Here is a 20,780-nt window from a genome sequence, read left to right on the forward strand (position 1 = left end):
CCATTACATCTCACCACAATCCATTTGTTGTGTCATTTACATCAAAGGTCCTGTGGAAATTGTCCTTTCAGCAAATTATTGATTGGTATATTAGAAATTAGAAATACTTAAAGCCTGGAAATAACTGTTGAATATCAACGTGCAAACATCTAATGTGCTTGACATTCCCTTTGCCCACAACTGCGTTCTGGTAACAGTTACAAAAAAGAATATTGCAAGCAACTTCTTGGCCTTGAACACTTATGCATTATTTTTAATAGCTTTAAAATCAGTATTCTAATAACACCACAAAAAAAAAGAATGCATAAGTGGAACCAGATTACAGCAATTTTAAAGTCATTATCTGTTTAGCCCGATCAGGCAGCACTGCCATCAAAAAAATGTTTTCCAGTCTGGCTCTGATCTCCGCAGCTGGGTCCACTGTACGCTTTCTAGCTATCTACTTTAATAGACATCTCATGCACACACACACACAAGCAGCCAAATGTACCGTATGCATTTTTAAAAGAACAAGTTTGGATAAAATTATTAGCAATAATTTTCCATTTAACAGCAATGGAGTGGTTGAGGATTGATAGTAGAATGAGTAGGATAGAACAATAAGGAAAATTCCTTTGAGATAATTTGCATTTGTCATAATTGAACATACCAAGCCAAGCTATTTCTTGGACAATATAATACTTTAAGAATGTTCTAATTAATAGCTATTACCCCCCAATTATTTTATTTGGGAGCCAAACATCAATTAAATCCACAACTCTTGATAAGTCATTTGAGGCCAATAAATTTTCAAAGGGTAGAATATATTATTATGAGTGATTGAATACTGTTCAAATCCAGATCACGTTCATGTGGAATAGTATGGCAGGGGTTTATCTTGTGCACACAGGGGTTGTCAAACAACACCAAACAAAACTGTTCAACAGACACATCTTCTTTGTATTAGATGAATATTTCAAAATTGCCAGCAAACAAATATGGATGTTTGTCATACTGGTCATCTGGTGCAGACTTACTTTCCAACCAACCACTTTCATCTCTGTTTAATTGATAGCAATTTTTAAAAATAGCTATGAAAGCCAAACACAGCCTGAGTCAACATAGTACAATAATTAAGTCCAGGCAGTTTTTGATCAAAGGGTCCAATCCAGTCCTGGTAGTGAGATGTGATCATCATTAAACAAACCCACTCTAAAATGTTGGGAGGACTGAGGCTCAGCAGATGCATTTAAATATAACACAGGAGTGAACTATGAGTAGGTTCCAGAATTATATATTTCGGAATCAGGGTGCTAGCAACAACATCACAGATGATATTAAGTCATTGACATGGACACAAAGATTCCTTTACCTATTTACATAAACATATATACATCCATACACATCATCTCCTCTGGCAAATGGCCTCCATACTTAGATTACATCTCCCTGATAATATGTAAACCACTAATGTTCAGTCATTTGCACTAAGCTAAATGGAGGATTTACAGAAATCTATGACTAAGTCTTGGATTTATTAAATCATGATGCTCCATTGTGTGGAATCCACCAACATGATCTTGTCTGGCTGCGAGAAAGGCCTCTCTGATTTTATGTCAGATCATAGTAGGGCAAAGAGTAAATTCCTCATCCATTCTCAGCTTGCAGAATGGGCAATAACAATAAGTAAATAATTTTTGAAAACAAAACTTCAGATTTAGATTTACTTATTAATCACGTGCATCAAATGAAATGTGTCGTTTGCGTTACCAATCAATACAACCTGAGGTTGTGCTGGAGGCAGCCTGCAAGTATTGCCATACATTCACGTGCCAACATAGCATTACCACAATGTTCAGGAGAACAACATAAAACAAGCAGGAACAACATAACAAACTCCTTTCCCATCATGCACCCCCCCCCCACACACACAGATGGGCCTTCAACCTCCAGATTATATTTTACATTTTAATAATTTGTAAATTGTTTGCTTTTCATCATTTCTTTAATTATTTACATCAGTGTTTCAGATGCCTTTCTATGATAGAACGCTGTCTCAGACTTTCCTTTTTTTCAACCCTATCAGATATGTTCAGGGATCAGAGGCCTCAGCTATTTAGCACCTAAGGCATGCTCACCACTGAGGTGTCATTGCAATGTAAAAAAGACATACGCAAGGATCCGAGGTGCAGCCACAGTCCAGGACAAACCCCCTCCCCTAACCACCACCCCCCGCCCCATGTCCCACTCTGTGTTACTTTCCCAGGCATAATCACGTTGGTTCAGATGACTGCCTCTGAAAGACTTCTTTTTCTTTGTGGGCCATTCATTATTACAGAATTGTAATTAAACTGTGGCTTTCCATTTACTTGGCAATAAAAGAATGTGTTGTTAGCAAGACCCCATTACATCATGTCAACTTTAATTTATAAATTTTAGGAAGTTATGGTCCAGTAGAGTTACAAAATTGTTAGCTAATAAATAATTAGCATCAGCAATAAATAAATATGCGTTTTGCCTACTGAGAACATCTGTTGCCAATGTGCTCTCTCCTGATGAGTTACAGATTGTATTTGTCAGTGGAAAAAATGACTAATCAAGAAATTACAATCTAACAGGAGAAAAATAAGATGTTTAATTCAGTCCTTAACAAATCCTCCGTGATAAACAACCTTGTGAGGTCAATTGTACTTAATCGTTTCAAAAGTTTACATTAATAGGGGTAAGCTGTCCATGATAGTTAATTTCCTAACCATGCCCTTCTTTAAAAAAAATAAATTTGACCTAACTGGAGAAGAGAAATTATAATTATGAGGTTTTGCAAACTTTTATATTCACTGTGCGAATCTTAACAGTCTCCACTAAATGTGACAGTATAAGTAATCAGTTGGTTAGTGAAATATGACTGACAGAAGCAATGTGAAACCACGTAGAAAACAGAAAAAGAAGAATCTTTTGGACAATTTTTAGTGCATATAGTATTCTTTTAGCTATGGGAATTAGAAATGGAGAGCTTCTCCCTGTATTTTGCATCTGTAAAATTAACATGTGTGGCTTGACAAGCCAAGTATAATACCAATAACCTGTAAGAATAGTAAGAAATATTGAGTTTACTCTTTTTCTCTGAATGGTTCTTAGACTTTTGCTCATGTGGATAGCTGCCAAAGGGTACAAAAATGAGGAAATTTAACAAATAAGTGAAATAGATACTAAGGTGCCGAGTAGGGGAATTCCTAACATAGAATATACATTAATGCATGATTTGGCTAAGAAAAAAAAATACTGGAGAATGCAGAGCAATTCTGCAGTCCAGGATTCCAGTGAAATTCATGCAGGCCCTCACAAAAGATCTTTGGTTTTCCTTTTCAAAAAATGCTGAGAAATATCCAATTTTGCCTTTATTCTCCAGATGGCCAAATACTTCTCCTAAGGAACATAGTTCTTGATGAGCTATCAGAGCCAGGAGAGGTGCTTCATTATAAGGTGGAACTATGTATTACAACAGAAAAAGAAAGCCAAAGGTAATATTTTCTCTGGGAGAAGAGACTAATTCGCAGGGAATAATTCTCCCAGAGCACTGTTTTACTAAAATATATTGAGACCACATCTCCCATAACATCTGGATGTAAACCAGCAGCAGTATGGATGCAATCAGAGTGAAATAAACTTTTAAAATTTCAATGCAAGCTTACTAAATCTTATTTTTAACTTTTTTATAATTAGTAGGAAATTCTTAGGAATGCCATTTTCAGCCAATGCGAAACTAGTGCATTGGCTGAAAACAGAAATAGTACAGAAAGTTTGTGGAAATAGTGTTCAGCAACTACTTCAGTGTATGGGCAATCTGCAAATTTCAACTAACAATTCAAAACATATTATCTTACCTGCCCTGACCTATACATAACTCCATCATGATTGATTTGTTGTTGCTTTCAATTGTATCAAAGCAATGCCACTGATTTCTTCCAACCCAATCTTTTTTTGGGCAATTAAAAACTATATCTGCCAACTAACCAGGAGTCACCACATCACCTGAATGATCTTTTTAATACACATGATGAGCTGTAGTTAGCTGGGCAGAAAGCAATTTAAATTTAGTGCCTCAAGTATGATTGTCCAATATCTTTAGCACAGAGATCAGTTTGATCATTATCATTAGTGGAAGAAATTTAGAGAGATCATGTGTCCTAGCTGGATGTAATATTGTTTAAACCATTGACATTGATATTCTGTACAAATGAAAGACTTGGTGCTTTTCTGATATTCAATAAATTCCATTAGTGATGAATATTTTAATGAGCCAATAGCTTTGTCAGCATTGTCAAGGTTCAATAAATTCAACTCTTACCTTTATAGGTTGCGTATTATGTCAGGACTGTGTGAGAGGAATTGCTCTCTCCAGTAGTAGGAGATAAAAGATGATGTTGCCAGGCATCTATATTTTGACTTTGACAAAGCGAGGCTGAGGAAAAGTGTGTAAGAAAAATTCAAGTGAGATCAAAGAACATGAACCTCACTGAGAGTATGTTTAAATTGAACGTTTAACTGTAAAGTTGAGAGAGAAATATTACATAGGCAGTAAAGAGATGGCTCACAATATTGGTGAAGAAGATCCCATGGGGTACATCTTGATCACCAAGGAGGACACACTAAAGAAGACCTTAGCTTAGCCTCAGCCCCTCTTTTACCTCTTATTAAAATTAAACTAGCAGTGCAATTGATTCCTACCATAGCATTCGGGTGATTGAGAAGGATGGTCAACAATCCAAGATCAATATTCAAGGTTCTCATGGGGTTAAACAAAGAGTTCTCTTAAAGGCTTCCAGCATATTTTAAGAGAAGGAATAAGATATAGATGTCTTTAGGAAAGAACTTATTCAGGCAAAAAATTTTAAGAGGTTATTTTAAAATATAATGGTGAATAATCATTTGAAAAATGTGCCTAAATTTGAGCTCAGCTAAACTACGGATGGGCTTCAGAAGGGCTTGTCAAAAGTTAGAATACCTTTATGAACTGTCAGAATAGCTGGCATGCACTTTTAATAACTAATGAAGAAATTTAGTAATGTTTGGAAACAATATATTTAATTCATGTATTGATAAGGATTAACCAGTAGACAACTGGTTTTACATTGACATCAAAGGAAGGAAACTTTGATTTTGTAAAGATTACCAGGTACCAGAATTTTCGATGGACCATTTTGCAATAAGCAATGTGTCTGTTGTGCTCATCATGTGGGAGTTCAGTTTAATATTTGAACACATTTCTAAACTGTTCATTAAGATGCAGTATAGTATGGGATCTTGCTTCTTCAAAGCAATGTTTTTCAACACTTTTTCTGAGACCAGAGTTAATGGGATGATAATTTCTTTTATATTTTTCATTGTCTTATGTACCATTCATTCTATCTTACTCAATTTATCAGCTTGTTCTATTTGGTGACCTCCTCCCCTGACCCCACCCTTCACCAATATTTTCAGTTTTGTTTCTCCTAAAATTTTGGTTTTTATATCGGAGTGATGTGGCTTCAATATTGTTCCTTCAAAAAGGTAGGCATGCTTAGCCTCAATTTCATCAAAACCCTGAAAGTCAGGGCTTCTCCCTGACAATAAGCACACAGAACAAGGTTTCACAAGAATCACAATCAGACATTACAAATTTTATATTGTTCATTTCTTGTTCTACTTTGTGCAGTTTCCTTTGTCAGCCCAGGTCTATTAGACTACTGGATAGATAAATGATTTGGTTGCTGTGAATTTCACTGTAGAAAGCTTGAAATTGCAGATTACCAGGCCAAATGAATTTGGAATTTACACACCCTCACCTTCTAAGCAGCAAGGATATAAACTGACTAAATTGTAGACTGCATTTAAGTTCAGGAAAATTACATGCCTCTATACCTGCATTCTTCAAGCAGTTAATATAAACTATTTGTTTAAGGAAAAGTATAGGATGATCAAGCAAACAAATGGGAACAGCTACATCCCAGACTGATAGGCTGTATGAAAGGAGTGTGATTAAGCAACAGAAGCTGGTTATCTTGGTGGAAAGGGAGAAAATTCTACTTATTGTAGGATGGTAGTACCCATCACCTTCAGATTCGGATCAGATTTATTTGTCACATGCATGTTGAAACATACAGTGAAGTGTGTCATTTGCATTAACAACCAGCACATCCAAGATTGTGCTAGTGTCATTTCACATTCCAGATCGAACATAGAATTCCCACAATGTCCCACAGAACACAAGCAACAACAATAATAACAACAAAACAAAACTACAACAGCAAAACAGACCCCTTTTCCATCCATCCCACCCACCCACCTACTCACACACAGACAAGCCAATTGCAACAGATAAGAACAAGTGACTTGTGGAAGTAGTGTTGAGCTCAGTGTCTCATCAAATCAGAACATAGAACCAATGTTCCCTCTCAGGTGTCCGTGCACACACACATCTTTTGCTACTAGCACACAAAAGGTTGTCACCCTCTACCTCGTTGGCATGTTAAGTATATTTCATGATTGTATACCATCACATTTCCTTTTCTGCTTTCTGATGCAGACGGTGTTGACGACATGGAGATGGCTATGATTTGTCTGCAGATTTTAGAATTGGCTTGTTAATACTGTTTTTATTGAAGAAATTGTTCAGTGTGCACATGTTGTCACTGGACAAAAACTGCACAGCACAAGATTTTTTTGCAAATTAGAGGGAACATTGCATCAAAAGAATTTCTACGTATTTCGAGTAAAGCTTTCTACAGCCTGTCATCCTTGGAGCCAGTGACCAGCAATGCTCTGTAACATTGACAGGAAAAGCAGATTTTAAGAAAAAAAATACCTCCCTCGGATTCTTTTTCATTGTATTCTGTTGGGCGTGCAGAATTCTGTTGGCACATGGTCTGTCCCCCGCTCCAGGAATCTAGAGTTCCAGCCAAGACTTGGGTACATCTCTTAAAATTAGAACTTGGAATGAAAAAATATGCAAGGTCTAAGATAACACAACTGACTGAGTAAGAAGGGCCAAAAGTAATTAGAATTTAGAGTGGTGCTGTGATATAATGCCTTAACCTCTCCAAGGAAGCATGGGCAGAAAACAGAAATAGTTTCCTTCTCCAATCATTCGTTTGTTAAAAATGTTAAATATTTAAATTATGTAGATAGTGATTTCCCAGATTTGAACATCAATATAATTCTATTTTTAGCTGAACAAAGATAAAGCCTTACAGTTCTCCTGGTACTTGGAGGGTAGTGACAAACCAGTCAAAGTTTCCCCTTCCTGAATGGATTTTGTATAAGAATAGGAATAGGCTTGGGTATGGTTTCACATGATTTATTAATCTACTAGAACTGTCTAGATTATCATATGAAGAAAAGTCACAAGGATGAGCAAGAAGTTAACAGAATAGAAGAAAAGTGGGGGGAATGAAAAAGAAAAAAAACATAAAGATCTGATAAAGTTCCAAGAAATATGTTAGAAGAATCACAATCTGTAAGCAGCTTATAAGATCTAGCAGACATGTTGACACCCATCCTCTGCAAGAATATTCATTTTCAGTGTTGGGATTGTGAGCATAGGTTAAGAATCCAGAAAAGGAGTGATGAAATTCAAAGTCATTTTGTTTAGCAGAAGAACATCTTTGTGAATCCAGAACAGGGTTGCTCACAGAAGGCAAAGAGTGGTTGTAGACGTGTCATATTCTGCATGTAGGTCGGTGACCAGTGGTGTGCCTCAGGGATCTGTTCTGGGACCCTTATTCTTCGTGAATTTTTATGAATGACCTGGATGAGGAAGTGGAGGGATGGGTTAGTAAATTTGCTGATGACACAAAGGTTGGAGGTGTTGTGGGTAGTGTGGAGGGCTGCCAGAGGTTACAGCAGGACATCGATAGGATGCAAAACTGTGCTGAGAATTGGCAGATGGAGTTCAAACCAGATAAGTGTGAGGTGATTCATTTTGGTAGGTCAAGTATGATGGCAGAATATAGTATTAATGGTAAGACTCTTGGCAATGTAGAGGATCAGAGGGATCTTGGGGTCTGAGTCCATAGGACACTCAAAACTGCTGCGCAGGTTGACTCTGGTTAAGAAGGCATACGGTGCATTGGCCTTCAACAATCATGGGATTGAGTTTAAGAGCCAAGAGGTAATGTTACAGCTATATAGGACTCTGGTCAGACCCCACTTGGAGAACTGTGCTCAGAACTGGTCGCCTCACTATAGAAAGGGTGCAGGGGAGATTTACAAGGATATTGCCTGGATTGGGGAGCATACCTTATGAGAATAGGTTGAGTGAACTCGGCCTTTTCTCCTTGGAGCGGCGGAGGATGAGAGGTCACCCAATAGAGGTATATAAGATGATGAGAGACATTGATCGTGTGGATGGTCAAAGGCTTTTTCCCAGGGCTGAAATGGCTAACATGAGAGGGCACAATTTTAAGGTGCTTGGAAGAAGGTACAGAGGAGATGTCAGGGGTAAGTTTTTTATGCAGAGAATGATGACAGCGTGGAATAGGCTACTGGCAATGGTGGTAGAGGCGGATACGATAGGGTCTTTTAAGAGACTCCTGGATAGGTACATGGAGCTTAGAAAAATAGAGGGCTATGGGTAACCCTAGGTAATTTCTAAAGTAAGGACATGTTCGGCCCAGCTTTGTGAGCCAAAGGGCCTGTATTGTGCTGTAGGTTTTCTATGTTTCTATGTTTTTTCTAACATCAGTAAGTACAAAGTATTTTTCAAATATTCCAAAGCCATGATCTGCTTACTATACAAATCTACATGCCAGCCCCATATCAATATAGCATCCAATGCAATATGTCTCATAGATAGTGTGCTGCAGACGGTATTTGGAACTCCATGACCAATGCTAATAATCTAAATTTCATGCCACTAAGTTTATGACACTTGCAGAATGTCATTAGCTAGTTTATCCTTGCAAGCTGTTGTGACACATCATATATTTTTTGACTTGTTTCTGATATTAATCACACATAATTATTTAATAGCCACATTTCAACTTTTAGCGTCAATAAAGATGTAAATCATTAAATGCAGTGGGCATCATGACTGTTGATACTCCCAGCTACATCTGGTTCTGTTAACTTGCTCAGTACAACCACCACATAAACTATGAAACCATTCAAGGTTGTCATCTTGCCAGATGGAGAATTTATGACAGACATTCCAATGTGCTTTACTGTCAATGTGGTAGCTTCTGACAGGTAGCCTTTATGCCAATAAGTAAAATGCAGGAGCTAATTCGTGTGTAAGACGCATCCGCATACATCAGTGCGATATAATAATTTTTTGTTTCAAATAATGTTGTTTGAAGAATAAATATGGTCTGGAAAACAGAGTAAAACTCATAACTTCTATTTAAATCAAGCTATGAGATCTTTTGTATTCACTCAAGAAGGAAAGTAAGGCCTTGGTTTAATGTCTCATTGAGATGACAACTGCTGACAGGGCAGCACTCACTTGCACCACTAATGAGGGGTATAGACAGGGTAACGCAAGCAGGCTTTTTCCACTGAGACTAGAACTAGAGGTAATGGGTTAAGGGTGAAAGGTGAAATGTTTAAGGGGAACATGAGAGGGAACTTCTCCAATCAGAGGGTGGTGAGAAGGTAGGATGAGCTGCCAGCAGGTTTGATTTCAACACTTAAGACACATTTGGGTAAGCACGTGGATGGGCGAGGAGTGGAGGGCTAGGGTCCAAGAGCAGGTCAATGTGACTTGGGACAATAACAGTTCAGCACAGATTAGGTGAGATGAAGGGCCTGTTTCTGTGCTGTACCTTTCTATGTTGTATGACTCTATGACCTCTCTGAAACCTGCAGCTTTCCCTGGACTTCCTAGTGACCTTGTAGCCTTTAAATCATACCCTGGCATGCTCCACACAGAAATATTCCATTTTGGTCTTTATCAATTATTATTTTTTACCATATGATTAAATATCTTGCCTCCCTTGAAGTGGGAATTGTGATTTTAGGCAGAGACACTTGAGATGAAATATGAAATGTCTGACACACATGGAAAGCCCAATCCTAATGGAAGATATGAGCTTTGAAGGTTGTTCCCCCTCCTCCTTTTGGGGATGAGTCCAACTACTGGATGAGAGAACAGTGAACACCATCATTCCCAGAATTACCACACTAGAAGATTCAGGATGTCAAAACAGCCAACCATAAATGGAGTAGGTGCCAGAAACCCAAAAGAGAAAGGGATGTGAGACGGTATGGTAGTTCTATCTCCAGCTCCCACTTCTTAGTGCATGCCTCTCCAAAAGATTGGTGAATTTAAATTTGTATCATTATGCCAAATTTAAAACAGTACAAATTTAATCCAGTGAAACTGTACTGTAGAATTATAAAATACTCTTGACATCCCAAAGCATTTAACAGCCAATAAAGTATTTTTGAAGTGCAGTTACTGTTATTATGGAGTCATGGAAAGATGCAGTAGGGAAACAGGCTCCTCAGTCTGCTATGTTCTTGCCAATCATCACAGATTCAAAGACTCAAAGTACACTTATTATCAAAGAATGTATAAATTATACAACCTCAAGATTTGTTTGCTTATAAGTAGCCACAAAGCAAGAAACTTGAAAGAACCCAATTGAAGAAAAAAAATAAAAAGTCCGACACCCAATGTACAAGAGAAAGAAAAAAACACAAATAATGCAAAAAATCTTTTTACCTCCATTTTTCATTTTCGCTACATTTTCCTCAACTCCCCACAGGTTCTACAAATACAGTAGAGACACTTTACAAAAGCCAATTGACCTGCCAGTCTGCATGGATGTGGAGGAAACCAGAGCACCCAGTGACAAACCAATACAAATTCCACCAGGTCAGGATTGGAGCTGGATCTCTGGTGTAGTGAGGCTCCAAGCTGTCTCACTATGACTGGAAATCCCAGTGTTGAAACATACAGCAGCCAGCTAACATACAGGAAGTTCCCACAACCAAGTCATGTGACAATGGTCAGGCAGTCTTCGATGAAGGGATAAATATGGACCAGAGTGCACTGAACTGAATTGACTTTATTTCTTACATCCTTCACATACGTGAGGAGTAAAAATGTTATGTCTTCGTCTGAATGTGCAATGTGCAAATTATAGTAATTTGTAATAAATAGTATGTACAGTAAAATAAGCAGCAAATGTATGAATAAGCCAGCCACTATGTTTGATTATCAGTTCAGTATATTTTACAATCAGAATTAATTTAGGAAATGCTATTTCATTCATCGATATGGGAAAAACAGGAAACCACTGTTGTCTGCTCTGCTGGATACTGTGTTCATGGTGCAATTTATGTCATGGCATAAGCTCAAATATTTGTTTCTGTCAACATTATGCATCAGTTAAATATAATTTATTATAGTTTTCTGCACTTTCTAAAAGCCTTGCATTGAGCATTTAATTACTTAAGTGTACAATGAAGGTTTCTTGTATACAGTAGAGGTTTGATGAATGGTAATTTTAAAAATGTATTTACAACCCTATTTAAAGGCATTCATTACATTCAGTCTTATAAATCAAGCCTGCTCAAAGTCAACAGTTGCAACAGTACTGTGCTGGCTTTTTATGGAGGTTTCAACCACTCATGCATTTTAACCAGAAATAAATAATTTTCCAGCTACTGTATTCATTTAGCTATAAACAGATTTTGTTTTTATTTCAAGGAAACTTTAAGCTGTAATTTGCCTCAATATTCCACAGTTATGATGAATGCAAGTATTTGAAAAAAATTGCATAAGTACCCTGGAAACATAAATAATGTCTGGCTGGGTTCATGAATTAAAACGTTTATATGCCCAATACTCCACTTCTGTTAAAAGGGAACTCATACATTTCCTGTGGGCAGGAACTTCCTTCTTCAAGTACTTCCTCCACAGTTTTCTAGTCTATCATTATTGACTACTGGACTACATTTTTACTCCAGACTAATTAAACATTGACTAGAAAAATGAAACAAATGTCAGTTCTTAACTTTGGCTCCTTACTAAGAATGTCTAAAATATTTTGAAAACAAATATTGCAGAGGACAGCCTGGAGCTACATTAATACGAGTCTTATAATCATGCAGAGTAACTCTGTTCTCATGGTGATGTGTCCAGCTAAGAGAGTGACTGCATCAGGAAATTTCTGTTCACTATTATATCACTGAGCTGACAAAATGGCCAATATACCTATTCTTCAAATGATCCGTGTCAGGTTATTGGACCCATGACAGCACCGTAGTGGGCCTGTCAATCATTCTATGATTGCATTCTTCCTTGGGTCTCAACTGACTCAGCTGACACTTTGAGTGCACTTTTGCATACTAAAATGGGGGATTAAACAAAAACACGCTGAATAAAGGAACTTTCCATTCTCTCTTACATGACTCCCTCCAACCCCTACCCTACATCCTAGTCCAAAGTTCTAACCCTCACTAGGATGCATTTCATGGGTGTGATAGTCTCTCTCTACAGTTGCCATTGCGTGACAACACAAAATCCTTCCCAGTGTCACTTTAGAAAGACAGCTGGGGGGAGCCTTTCATTTGTCCTATTGATTAAAACTCTGAGCCAGGCTCTTCATGACTAAAGGCTTCAGTGAAGCCTGTCAGTGGGCTGGTTTTGATTGTGTCACTGCTAACGTCCATGCACTTTATAGTAAGAGAAATTAGTTTCAAATTGTTAGCTTGGAAACATTGCACAAAACCTTCGAGGATTATGTGCATATGAAGATTAGTTTGAAAATAAAAACTTGTTGAGAAAAGTAACTGGAAGCTATCCGGATTGTCTAAAGACTGAAAATGCTGCCAAATATAATTTATTGAAGGAAACTTAACATTGTTAGTCAATTTGGCCTGTACATGACACAACACTGGTTGACTGAACATGAGAACATAAGAACATAAGAAATAGGAGCAGGAGTAGGCCATATGGTGACTATCCTCTGCAGAAGTGTAGCAAGTGAGTTACTTAAGTTAAACTGATACAAAAAGTCAAAGATTACATTCCAGAAAGGTCCACCACCACTAATTTCTCATGAGTAACAAATGCAGTGTTGCCAGCATTAAATAATCTTTTTTTTAATGGTTATGTTTAAAATACAGAATCCTTACCAGTGCGATACACAAAGTTCCCATCTGCTTCAGACGAAGAAGGTGATGCTAATTCTTCTTCGTATTCGTTGGAGCTGAATGATCCAGAATGATTTCTTTTCCTGTCGGTAGCTTTCATAGCTGCATTTGATGCCATGACGTGCCTCAACGAGTCGTTTAGATAGCGATGTAACAAGCTACTCTTGTACTTTGGTGGTGACACATAATCCTCACTGATTATTGTGCCTGCCCTGCCCACTGCCTTCAGAATCGGACTTTCTTTTTTAACAGCTGTCTGAGCAGGTTTGTTGAATTCTCCGACAGCAGGGTTCCTTGGTGGATGTTCTGCATCTGGGATTTATAAGATAGTGTAAAATAACATTAAAGAAATCCTGTTGTTGGGTTCATAAGAGAAATAAATGCATTTCATGTATGAATTCTCAGCTTTAGAAACATTGCCACAAAGTACAAAATCAAAGTTATTATAGATGTTTATAAATCACAGATTTGGAGCACACTTTAGACATTTCTTAATATGAAACGTAAGAAACGTTATTAATAAACTGCAAAGAGAAGTGAAAGTTGTTCTCTTCAGAGCTTGGGAGGTTAAGGAGGGAATTACTGAAGTGATTCATCATTAAGAATAGCTGTAAAAAAGTAAACAAAACTATTTCTATTGGCAGAGCATTGGTAATCAGAGATAAAATGCATTTGGGAAGAGACAAAAATGTGTTTTATGTATCAAGATTATATGATTGGTTATTTTTGTACGTTCAGAATATGTGAAAACACTCAGTCCCTCATCTAATACACTGACAGACTGAAACATTAATGCTCAGGTATAAATCCTTGTGTTTCCATCCCCCACGTCCCCCCCCATCCTACTCACTGCCCGCCACCACAACTGACCCACTAACTTCTACTGCCTGTGTTTGTTCATTAATAAAAACTCAAACTCATGCTGACATGTCCCCTGATCTCGTGAATTCTAATTTTGTGTCGGAACTTCTAGTTTGTTGCTTAGAAACTAGAATAGGTCTAAATATCAAATACACCACATTCATTGCTTTCACTTATCTATCCTTCTAGTTACAACTTGAAAACCCTCTAAAGCTCAGTCAAATAACATGTCCTTTTCATTAGTATCTGTTGCTTTTGTGAAATCATATGTTCAAATAGTATACTCTACTTGCTTCTATTGATTTGAGACAAAATAGTTTGTAGTTTCATGTTCTCTCTATCTGCTTTGTGGTTGTTATTGCTACCTTCCAGCTGTGGGGACTATTATAAAGTTGAGAGAATCTTTGAAGTTCTGCATCTACATCTTTTAAAACTCCTTGATATGGGCTAACAGACCAAATGATTTGCTGGGTATTTCTTTATTAATATTAAATTCTTCCCATTTCTCTCTCTTACCAACCCTTGGTTTCTCCAGATATTATCAGTACTTCCTACAGATACATAGAAACAATGTGTTCGTTCATTATCTGTGGTCTCTTTATTGTAATTTCTGCTGTCTCTGGCTGTCAAGTACAAATGCTTACTTTGGCTAATCTCTAGTTTTTTTTAAATATCCATGGAAGTTTTTAAAATCTGTTTTTATGTCTCTTTCAAGTTTACCCTCATGCTGTCAGTCCTTTCTTTGGCAGCATTCTAAGTGGATTCCTATTATCTTAAACTGTCTTTAACATCTCTTGTTAGCTATGAACAGACCACTTTCCTAGTAGGGTTTTATTTGCTGAGGAAATGGATACTTTTTGCGAGTTATGAATTATTCCTTCAATCTTTGCTTTTGTTTTATGTTTTTTTTAATCTTGTTCTCCACTACCTTGAACTTCACTAATACCTACTGAGTTTGCTTTGCTCTGATTTAAAATGCTAGGGTTTGATGTGCTTAAATCACTTTCAGACTAAATATAATATGCTGTCATTTCATGATAACACTTCTGCAGAACCTCTGTTGTTGCTAATTGATTAGATTTCAACACACAATATTACATCTGAAATACCCTGTTCCTTTGTAGCTTCCTTTGCATAACTATTTGAAAAACTACATTCTTTGGCAAAAGAATAAATCAAGGAAGGTAGTGCACCCGTGGCTGACAAGAGAAATTAGGGATAGTATCAATTCCAAAGAAGAAGCATACAAATTAGCCAGAAAAAGTGGCTCACCTGAGGACTGGGAGAAATTCAGAGTTCAGCAGAGGAGGACGAAGGGCTTAATTAGGAAGGGGAAAAAAGATTATGAGAGAAAACTGGCAGGGAACATAAAAACGGACTGTAAAAGCTTTTATAGATATGTAAAAAGGAAAAGACTGGTAAAGACAAATGTAGGTCCCCTGCAGACAGAAACAGGTGAATTGATTATGGGGAGCAAGGACATGGCAGACCAATTGAATAATTACTTTGGTTCTGTCTTCACTAAGGAGGACATAAATAATCTTCCAGAAATAGTAGGGGACAGAGGGTCCAGTGAGATGGAGGAACTGAGCGAAATACATGTTAGTAGGGAAGTGGTGTTAGGTAAATTGAAGGGATTAAAGGCAGATAAATCCCCAGGGCCAGATGGTCTGCATCCCAGAATGCTTAAGGAAGTAGCCCAAGAAATAGTGGATGCATTAGTGATAATTTTTCAAAACTCGTTAGATTCTGGACTAGTTCCTGAGGATTGGAGGGTGGCTAATGTAACTCCACTTTTTAAAAAAGGAGGGAGAGAGAAACCGGGGAATTATAGACCGGTTAGCCTAATGTCGGTGGTGGGGAAACTGCTGGAGTCAGTTATCAAAGATGTGATAACAGCACATTTGGAAAGTGGTGAAATCATCGCACAAAGTCAGCATGGATTTGTGAAAGGAAAATCATGTCTGACGAATCTCATAGAATTTTCTGAGGATGTAACTAGTGAATGGATAGGGGAGAACCAGTGGATGTGGTATATTTGGATTTTCAAAAGGCTTTTGACAAGGTCCCACACAGGAGATTAGTGTGCAAACTTAAAGCACACGGTATTGGGGGTAAGGTATTGATGTGGATAGAGAATTGGTTAGCAGACAGGAAGCAAAGAGTGGGAATAAACGGGACCTTTTCAGAATAGCAGACAGTGACTAGTGGGGTACCGCAAGGCTCAGTGCTGGGACCCCAGTTGTTTACAATATATATTAATGACTTGGATGAGGGAATTAAATGCAGCATCTCCAAGTTTGCGGATGACATGAAGCTGGGCGGCAGTGTTAGCTGTGAGGAGGATGCTAAGAGGATGCAGGGTGACTTGGATAGGTGGGGTGAGTGGGCAAATTCATGGCAGATGCAATTTAATGTGGATAAATGTGAAGTTATCCACTTTGGTGGCAAAAATAGGAAAACAGATTATTATCTGAATGGTGGCCAATTACGAAAAGGGGAGGTGCAACGAGACCTGGGTGTCATTATACACCAGTCATTGAAAGTGGGCATGCAGGTACAGCAGGCGGTGAAAAAGGCGAATGGTATGTTGGCATTTATAGCGAGAGGATTCGAGTACAGGAGCAGGGAGGTACTACTGCAGTTGTACAAGGCCTTGGTGAGACCACACCTGGAGTATTGTGTGCAGTTTTGGTCCCCTAATCTGAGGAAAGACATCCTTGCCATAGAGGAAGTACAAAGAAGGTTCACCAGATTGATTCCTGGGATGGCAGGACTTTCATATGAAGAAAGACTGGATGAACTAGGCTTGTACTCGTTGGAATTTAGAAGATTGAGGGGGGATCTGATTGAAACGTATAAAATCCTAAAGGGATTGGACAGGCTAGATGCAGGAAGATTGTTCCCGATGTTGGGGAAGTCCAGAACGAGGGGTCACAGTTTGAGGATAAGGGGGAAGCCTTTTAGGACTGAGATTAGGAAAAACTTCTTCACACAGAGAGTGGTGAATCTGTGGAATTCTCTGCCACAGTAAACAGTTGAGGCCAGTTCATTGGCTATATTTAAGAGGGAGTTAGATATGGCCCTTGTGGCTACGGGGATCAGGGGGTATGGAGGGAAGGCTGGTGCAGGGTTCTGAGTTGGATGATCAGCCATGATCATAATAAATGGCGGTGCAGGCTCGAAGGGCCGAATGGCCTACTCCTGCACCTATTTGCTATGTTTTCTATGAATATTTGATACAAACTCATCTTCACAACCGATAGAGTAAATTTGGTTTTCCTACTCTATTGCAAGTGTAAAGACCTGCTACATGTCTGCATAATATATGTTTTCCTAATATTCAGAGAGGGCCTGAAGATTTCACTCCATGAGTGCTTTCTTAGCTTTCCCCACAGTGACTTTCCAAGCAAAGATTCCTCCATTCAGTTGCTTTAATCCAATTCTTTATCACAATAGCCTCGTCTTCCTCTGCTTTTCAAATTTTCCTATATCTTTTGTAAGTCATTTAATATGGAATATTAATTCAAACGTTTAATTTGATGTTTAAAAAATCAACGTTCATTATGAATGTTTTTATATATAGATGGTAGACCACATCCCTCTATCATTCCAATGTACTTTTCTTTTCTTCACCCCATCCTACCTACTTCAATCTGATCAAATTTTATCTTACCTGCTTTGCAAGACTATTTTGTTTTATTCTTACGTTTTCCTGACACTCCTGCTTCATTGATATAAAATCCCTTCCACCATCAATTAGTAAAATATCAGTTCAGCCTGCTTCAATGGAGACCTTCCAATTTCTATCCCATATTGTCACTGCAACTGGTTGAATTGACCATACCACACCATATGTCACACATTGAACTTTTAATCTCCTTGTGCAAATCAATTTGGGCATAATTGAGGGATTATTAACCATAAGCTCATTGATCTTCAAACCCTCTTAGCAAAATCTCTTTCCTAGTTCGACCTGTGCTGTCAGTATCTAAATTAAACATAACCATCAGGAAACACACATAAAAGTTGCTGGTGAACGCGGCAGGCCAGGCAGCATCTCTAGGAAGAGGTACAGTCAACGTTTCAGGCTGAGACCCTTTGTCAGGACTAACTGAAGGAAGAGTTAGTAAGAGATTTGAAAGTGGGAGGGGGAGGGGGAGATCCAAAATAATAGGAGAAGACAGGAGGGGGAGGGATGGAGCCAAGAGCTGGACAGGTGATTGGCAAAAGGGATATGAGAGGATCATGGGACGGGAGGCCTAGGGAGAAAGAAAAGGGGGAGGGGGGAAAAAAGCCCAGAGGATGGGCAAGGGGTATAGTGAGAGGGACAGATGGAGAAAAAGGAGATAGGGAAAAAGAATGTGTGTATATAAATAAATAATGGATGGGGTACGAGGCGGAGGTGGGGCATTAGCGGAAGTTAGAGAAGTCAATGTTCATGCCATCAGGTTGGAGGCTACCCAGACGGAATATAAGGTGTTGTTCCTCCAACCTGAGTGTGGCTTCGTCTTTACAGTAGAGGAGGCCGTGGATAGACATATCAGAATGGGAATGGGATGTGGAATTAAAATGTGTGGCCACTGGGAGATCCTGCTTTCTCTGGCGGACAGAGTGTAGGTGTTCAGCGAAATGATCTCCCAGTCTGCGTCGGGTCTTGCCAATATATAGAAGGCCGCATCGGGAGCACCGGACGCAGTATGTCACCCCAGCCGACTCACAGGTGAAGTGTCACCTCACCTGGAAGGACTGTCTGGGGCCTTGAATGGTGGTGAGGGAGGAAGTGTCAGGGCATGTGTAGCACTTGTTCCACTGACAAGGATAAGTGCCAGGAGGGAGATCGGTGGGGAGGGATGGGGGGGGCGGGGGACAAATGGACAAGGGAGTCGCGTAGGGAGCGATCCCTGCGTAAAGCGAGGTGGGGGGAGGGAAAGATGTGCTTAGTGATGGGATCCCGTTGGAGGTGGCGGAAGCTACGGAGAATTATATGTTGGACCCGGAGGCTGGTGGGGTGGTAGGTGAGGACCAGGGGAACCCTATTCCTAGTGGGGTGGCGGGAGGATGAGGTGAAAGCAGATATGCTCTACTGTAAAGATGAAGCCACACTCAGGTTGGAGGAACAACACCTTATATTCCGTCTGGGTAGCCTCCAACCTGATGGCATGAACGTTGACTTCTCAAATTTTCACTAATGCCCCACCTCCCCGTCGTACCCCATCCATTATTTATTTATATACACACATTCTTTTTCCCTATCTCCTTTTTCTCCCTCTGTCTCTCTCACTATACCCCTTGCCCATCCTCTGGGCTTTTTCCCCCCCTCCCCCTTTTCTTTCTCCCTAGGCCTCCCGTCCCATGATCCTCTCATATCCCTTTTGCCAACCAAATATCCAGCTCTTGGCTCCATCCCTCCCCCTCCTGTCTTCTCCTATCATTTCGGATCTCCCCCTCCCACTCCCACTTTCAAATCTCTTACTAGCTCTTCTTTCAGTTAGTCCTGACGAAGGGTCTCGGCCCGAAACGTCGACTGTACCTCTTCTTAGAGATGCTGCCTGGCCTGCTGCGTTCACCAGCAACTTTTATGTGTGTTGCCTGAAATTCCAGCATCTGCAGATTTCCTCATGTTTGCGTTTTTAAATAACCATCAGGATCCCACTTTCATCTCTTCAGCAAAGTTCTTCTCCTGACCTAAAAAAAATTGTTAACTCAGAATTCCCATAATATTTTGTGTGAAATTCCCACTTTTAAAACCTTGTATGCGATTCTGAAACAGATATGTTTTAGTCTCTGTTAGGTTACTGGCATTAATTGTGCATATACAATGACATCATTAATTTCTATCCAAGGTAAATGTAGCATAAACATGTTGCTTATTTGAAAACATATTCATAGGCATTTTGTTACCATTAGGAAACAATTTTACCAACATCAAGTACTTATTCCAATTTCAATGATAAAAATATATTAATTTTCTTTTGAATATTCTGAGTTTGTATTTTGACATATCCATGGTAATATCTGTACTGAATGCCAACTTCTGTTCTATCGGCAATGAATCTCAGTTCATTGTTTTCCAGTGTTGTGCCTCAATTCTATTTTGTGCACTGTTCGCTATCAATGCTAACATAGGTGGAAGGAAAAGTGACTAAGAAAAGCATTTTATAAAATTGACTGATCAGTAAAGCAGAGAAGAATTAATACGTGTTGAGATAATATTAGCAGCACTTCCTAGCCCTTGTTAAAGTAGGCAGGTCTGTGTATGAACTTCTCCACACAATGCAATTGACAGTAATACTGGGGAGAGGCTAAGAACTGCAGAGGTATGAGTCTCTAGCAATTACAGGGAACTGCACTAAAGTATATCCTAAAAGCATCCTATTTTTAATTTCTGATTGTGTCTTGTCTATGTCGGAGAGTTAAGCTTCACTACTGCTGTTCCACACAGACTCACAGAGGAGACATGAAACACAGAAGTAGAGCTGCAGCCGATCTGTGTTTCTGCCAATTCCTATTCTCCAGTTTCAATCAACAAACACTGGCGAAAAGCCTGGCCACACCTCAGTATGATTGGCGAAAACAGTCTTTGGCATAAAATGAGCCACCTCATCCAATCTATTGATTTCATGGGTCCAAAGCCAGCGGCAGGATTCTTTCTGATTTTGATCAACATCTCTCAAAGTTGTTAGTAACATTCACTGAAGAATAGATGGTAACACATCATAAATCAACCACTCCTGCCACAAATTTTGCTGGTTTTCCATTCAAGGGTCAATTAACACTTTACAAAATGCAGAATCACC

General features: G+C 38.9%; 1 protein-coding gene across 4 annotated transcripts in view; it reads right to left on the bottom strand.

The window, feature by feature from the left end:
* mkxa (mohawk homeobox a) overlaps positions 1-20,780 on the bottom strand; it is a 41,112-nt gene that overhangs the window by 4,837 nt on the left and 15,495 nt on the right. For 3 of the 4 annotated variants that reach the window (XM_072252056.1, XM_072252055.1, XM_072252054.1), the window contains exon 5: positions 13,102-13,431. In XM_072252056.1, the coding sequence (XP_072108157.1) occupies positions 13,102-13,431 (330 nt within the window). Of the gene's footprint in view, positions 1-4,327; positions 4,442-13,101; positions 13,432-20,780 lie in introns of all 4 variants that reach the window. The other variant, XR_011885291.1, reaches the window with a different exon arrangement.

This window comes from Mobula birostris, chromosome 3, assembly GCF_030028105.1.
Source record: "Mobula birostris isolate sMobBir1 chromosome 3, sMobBir1.hap1, whole genome shotgun sequence".
NCBI classification, from domain to species: Eukaryota; Metazoa; Chordata; class Chondrichthyes; order Myliobatiformes; family Myliobatidae; genus Mobula; species Mobula birostris.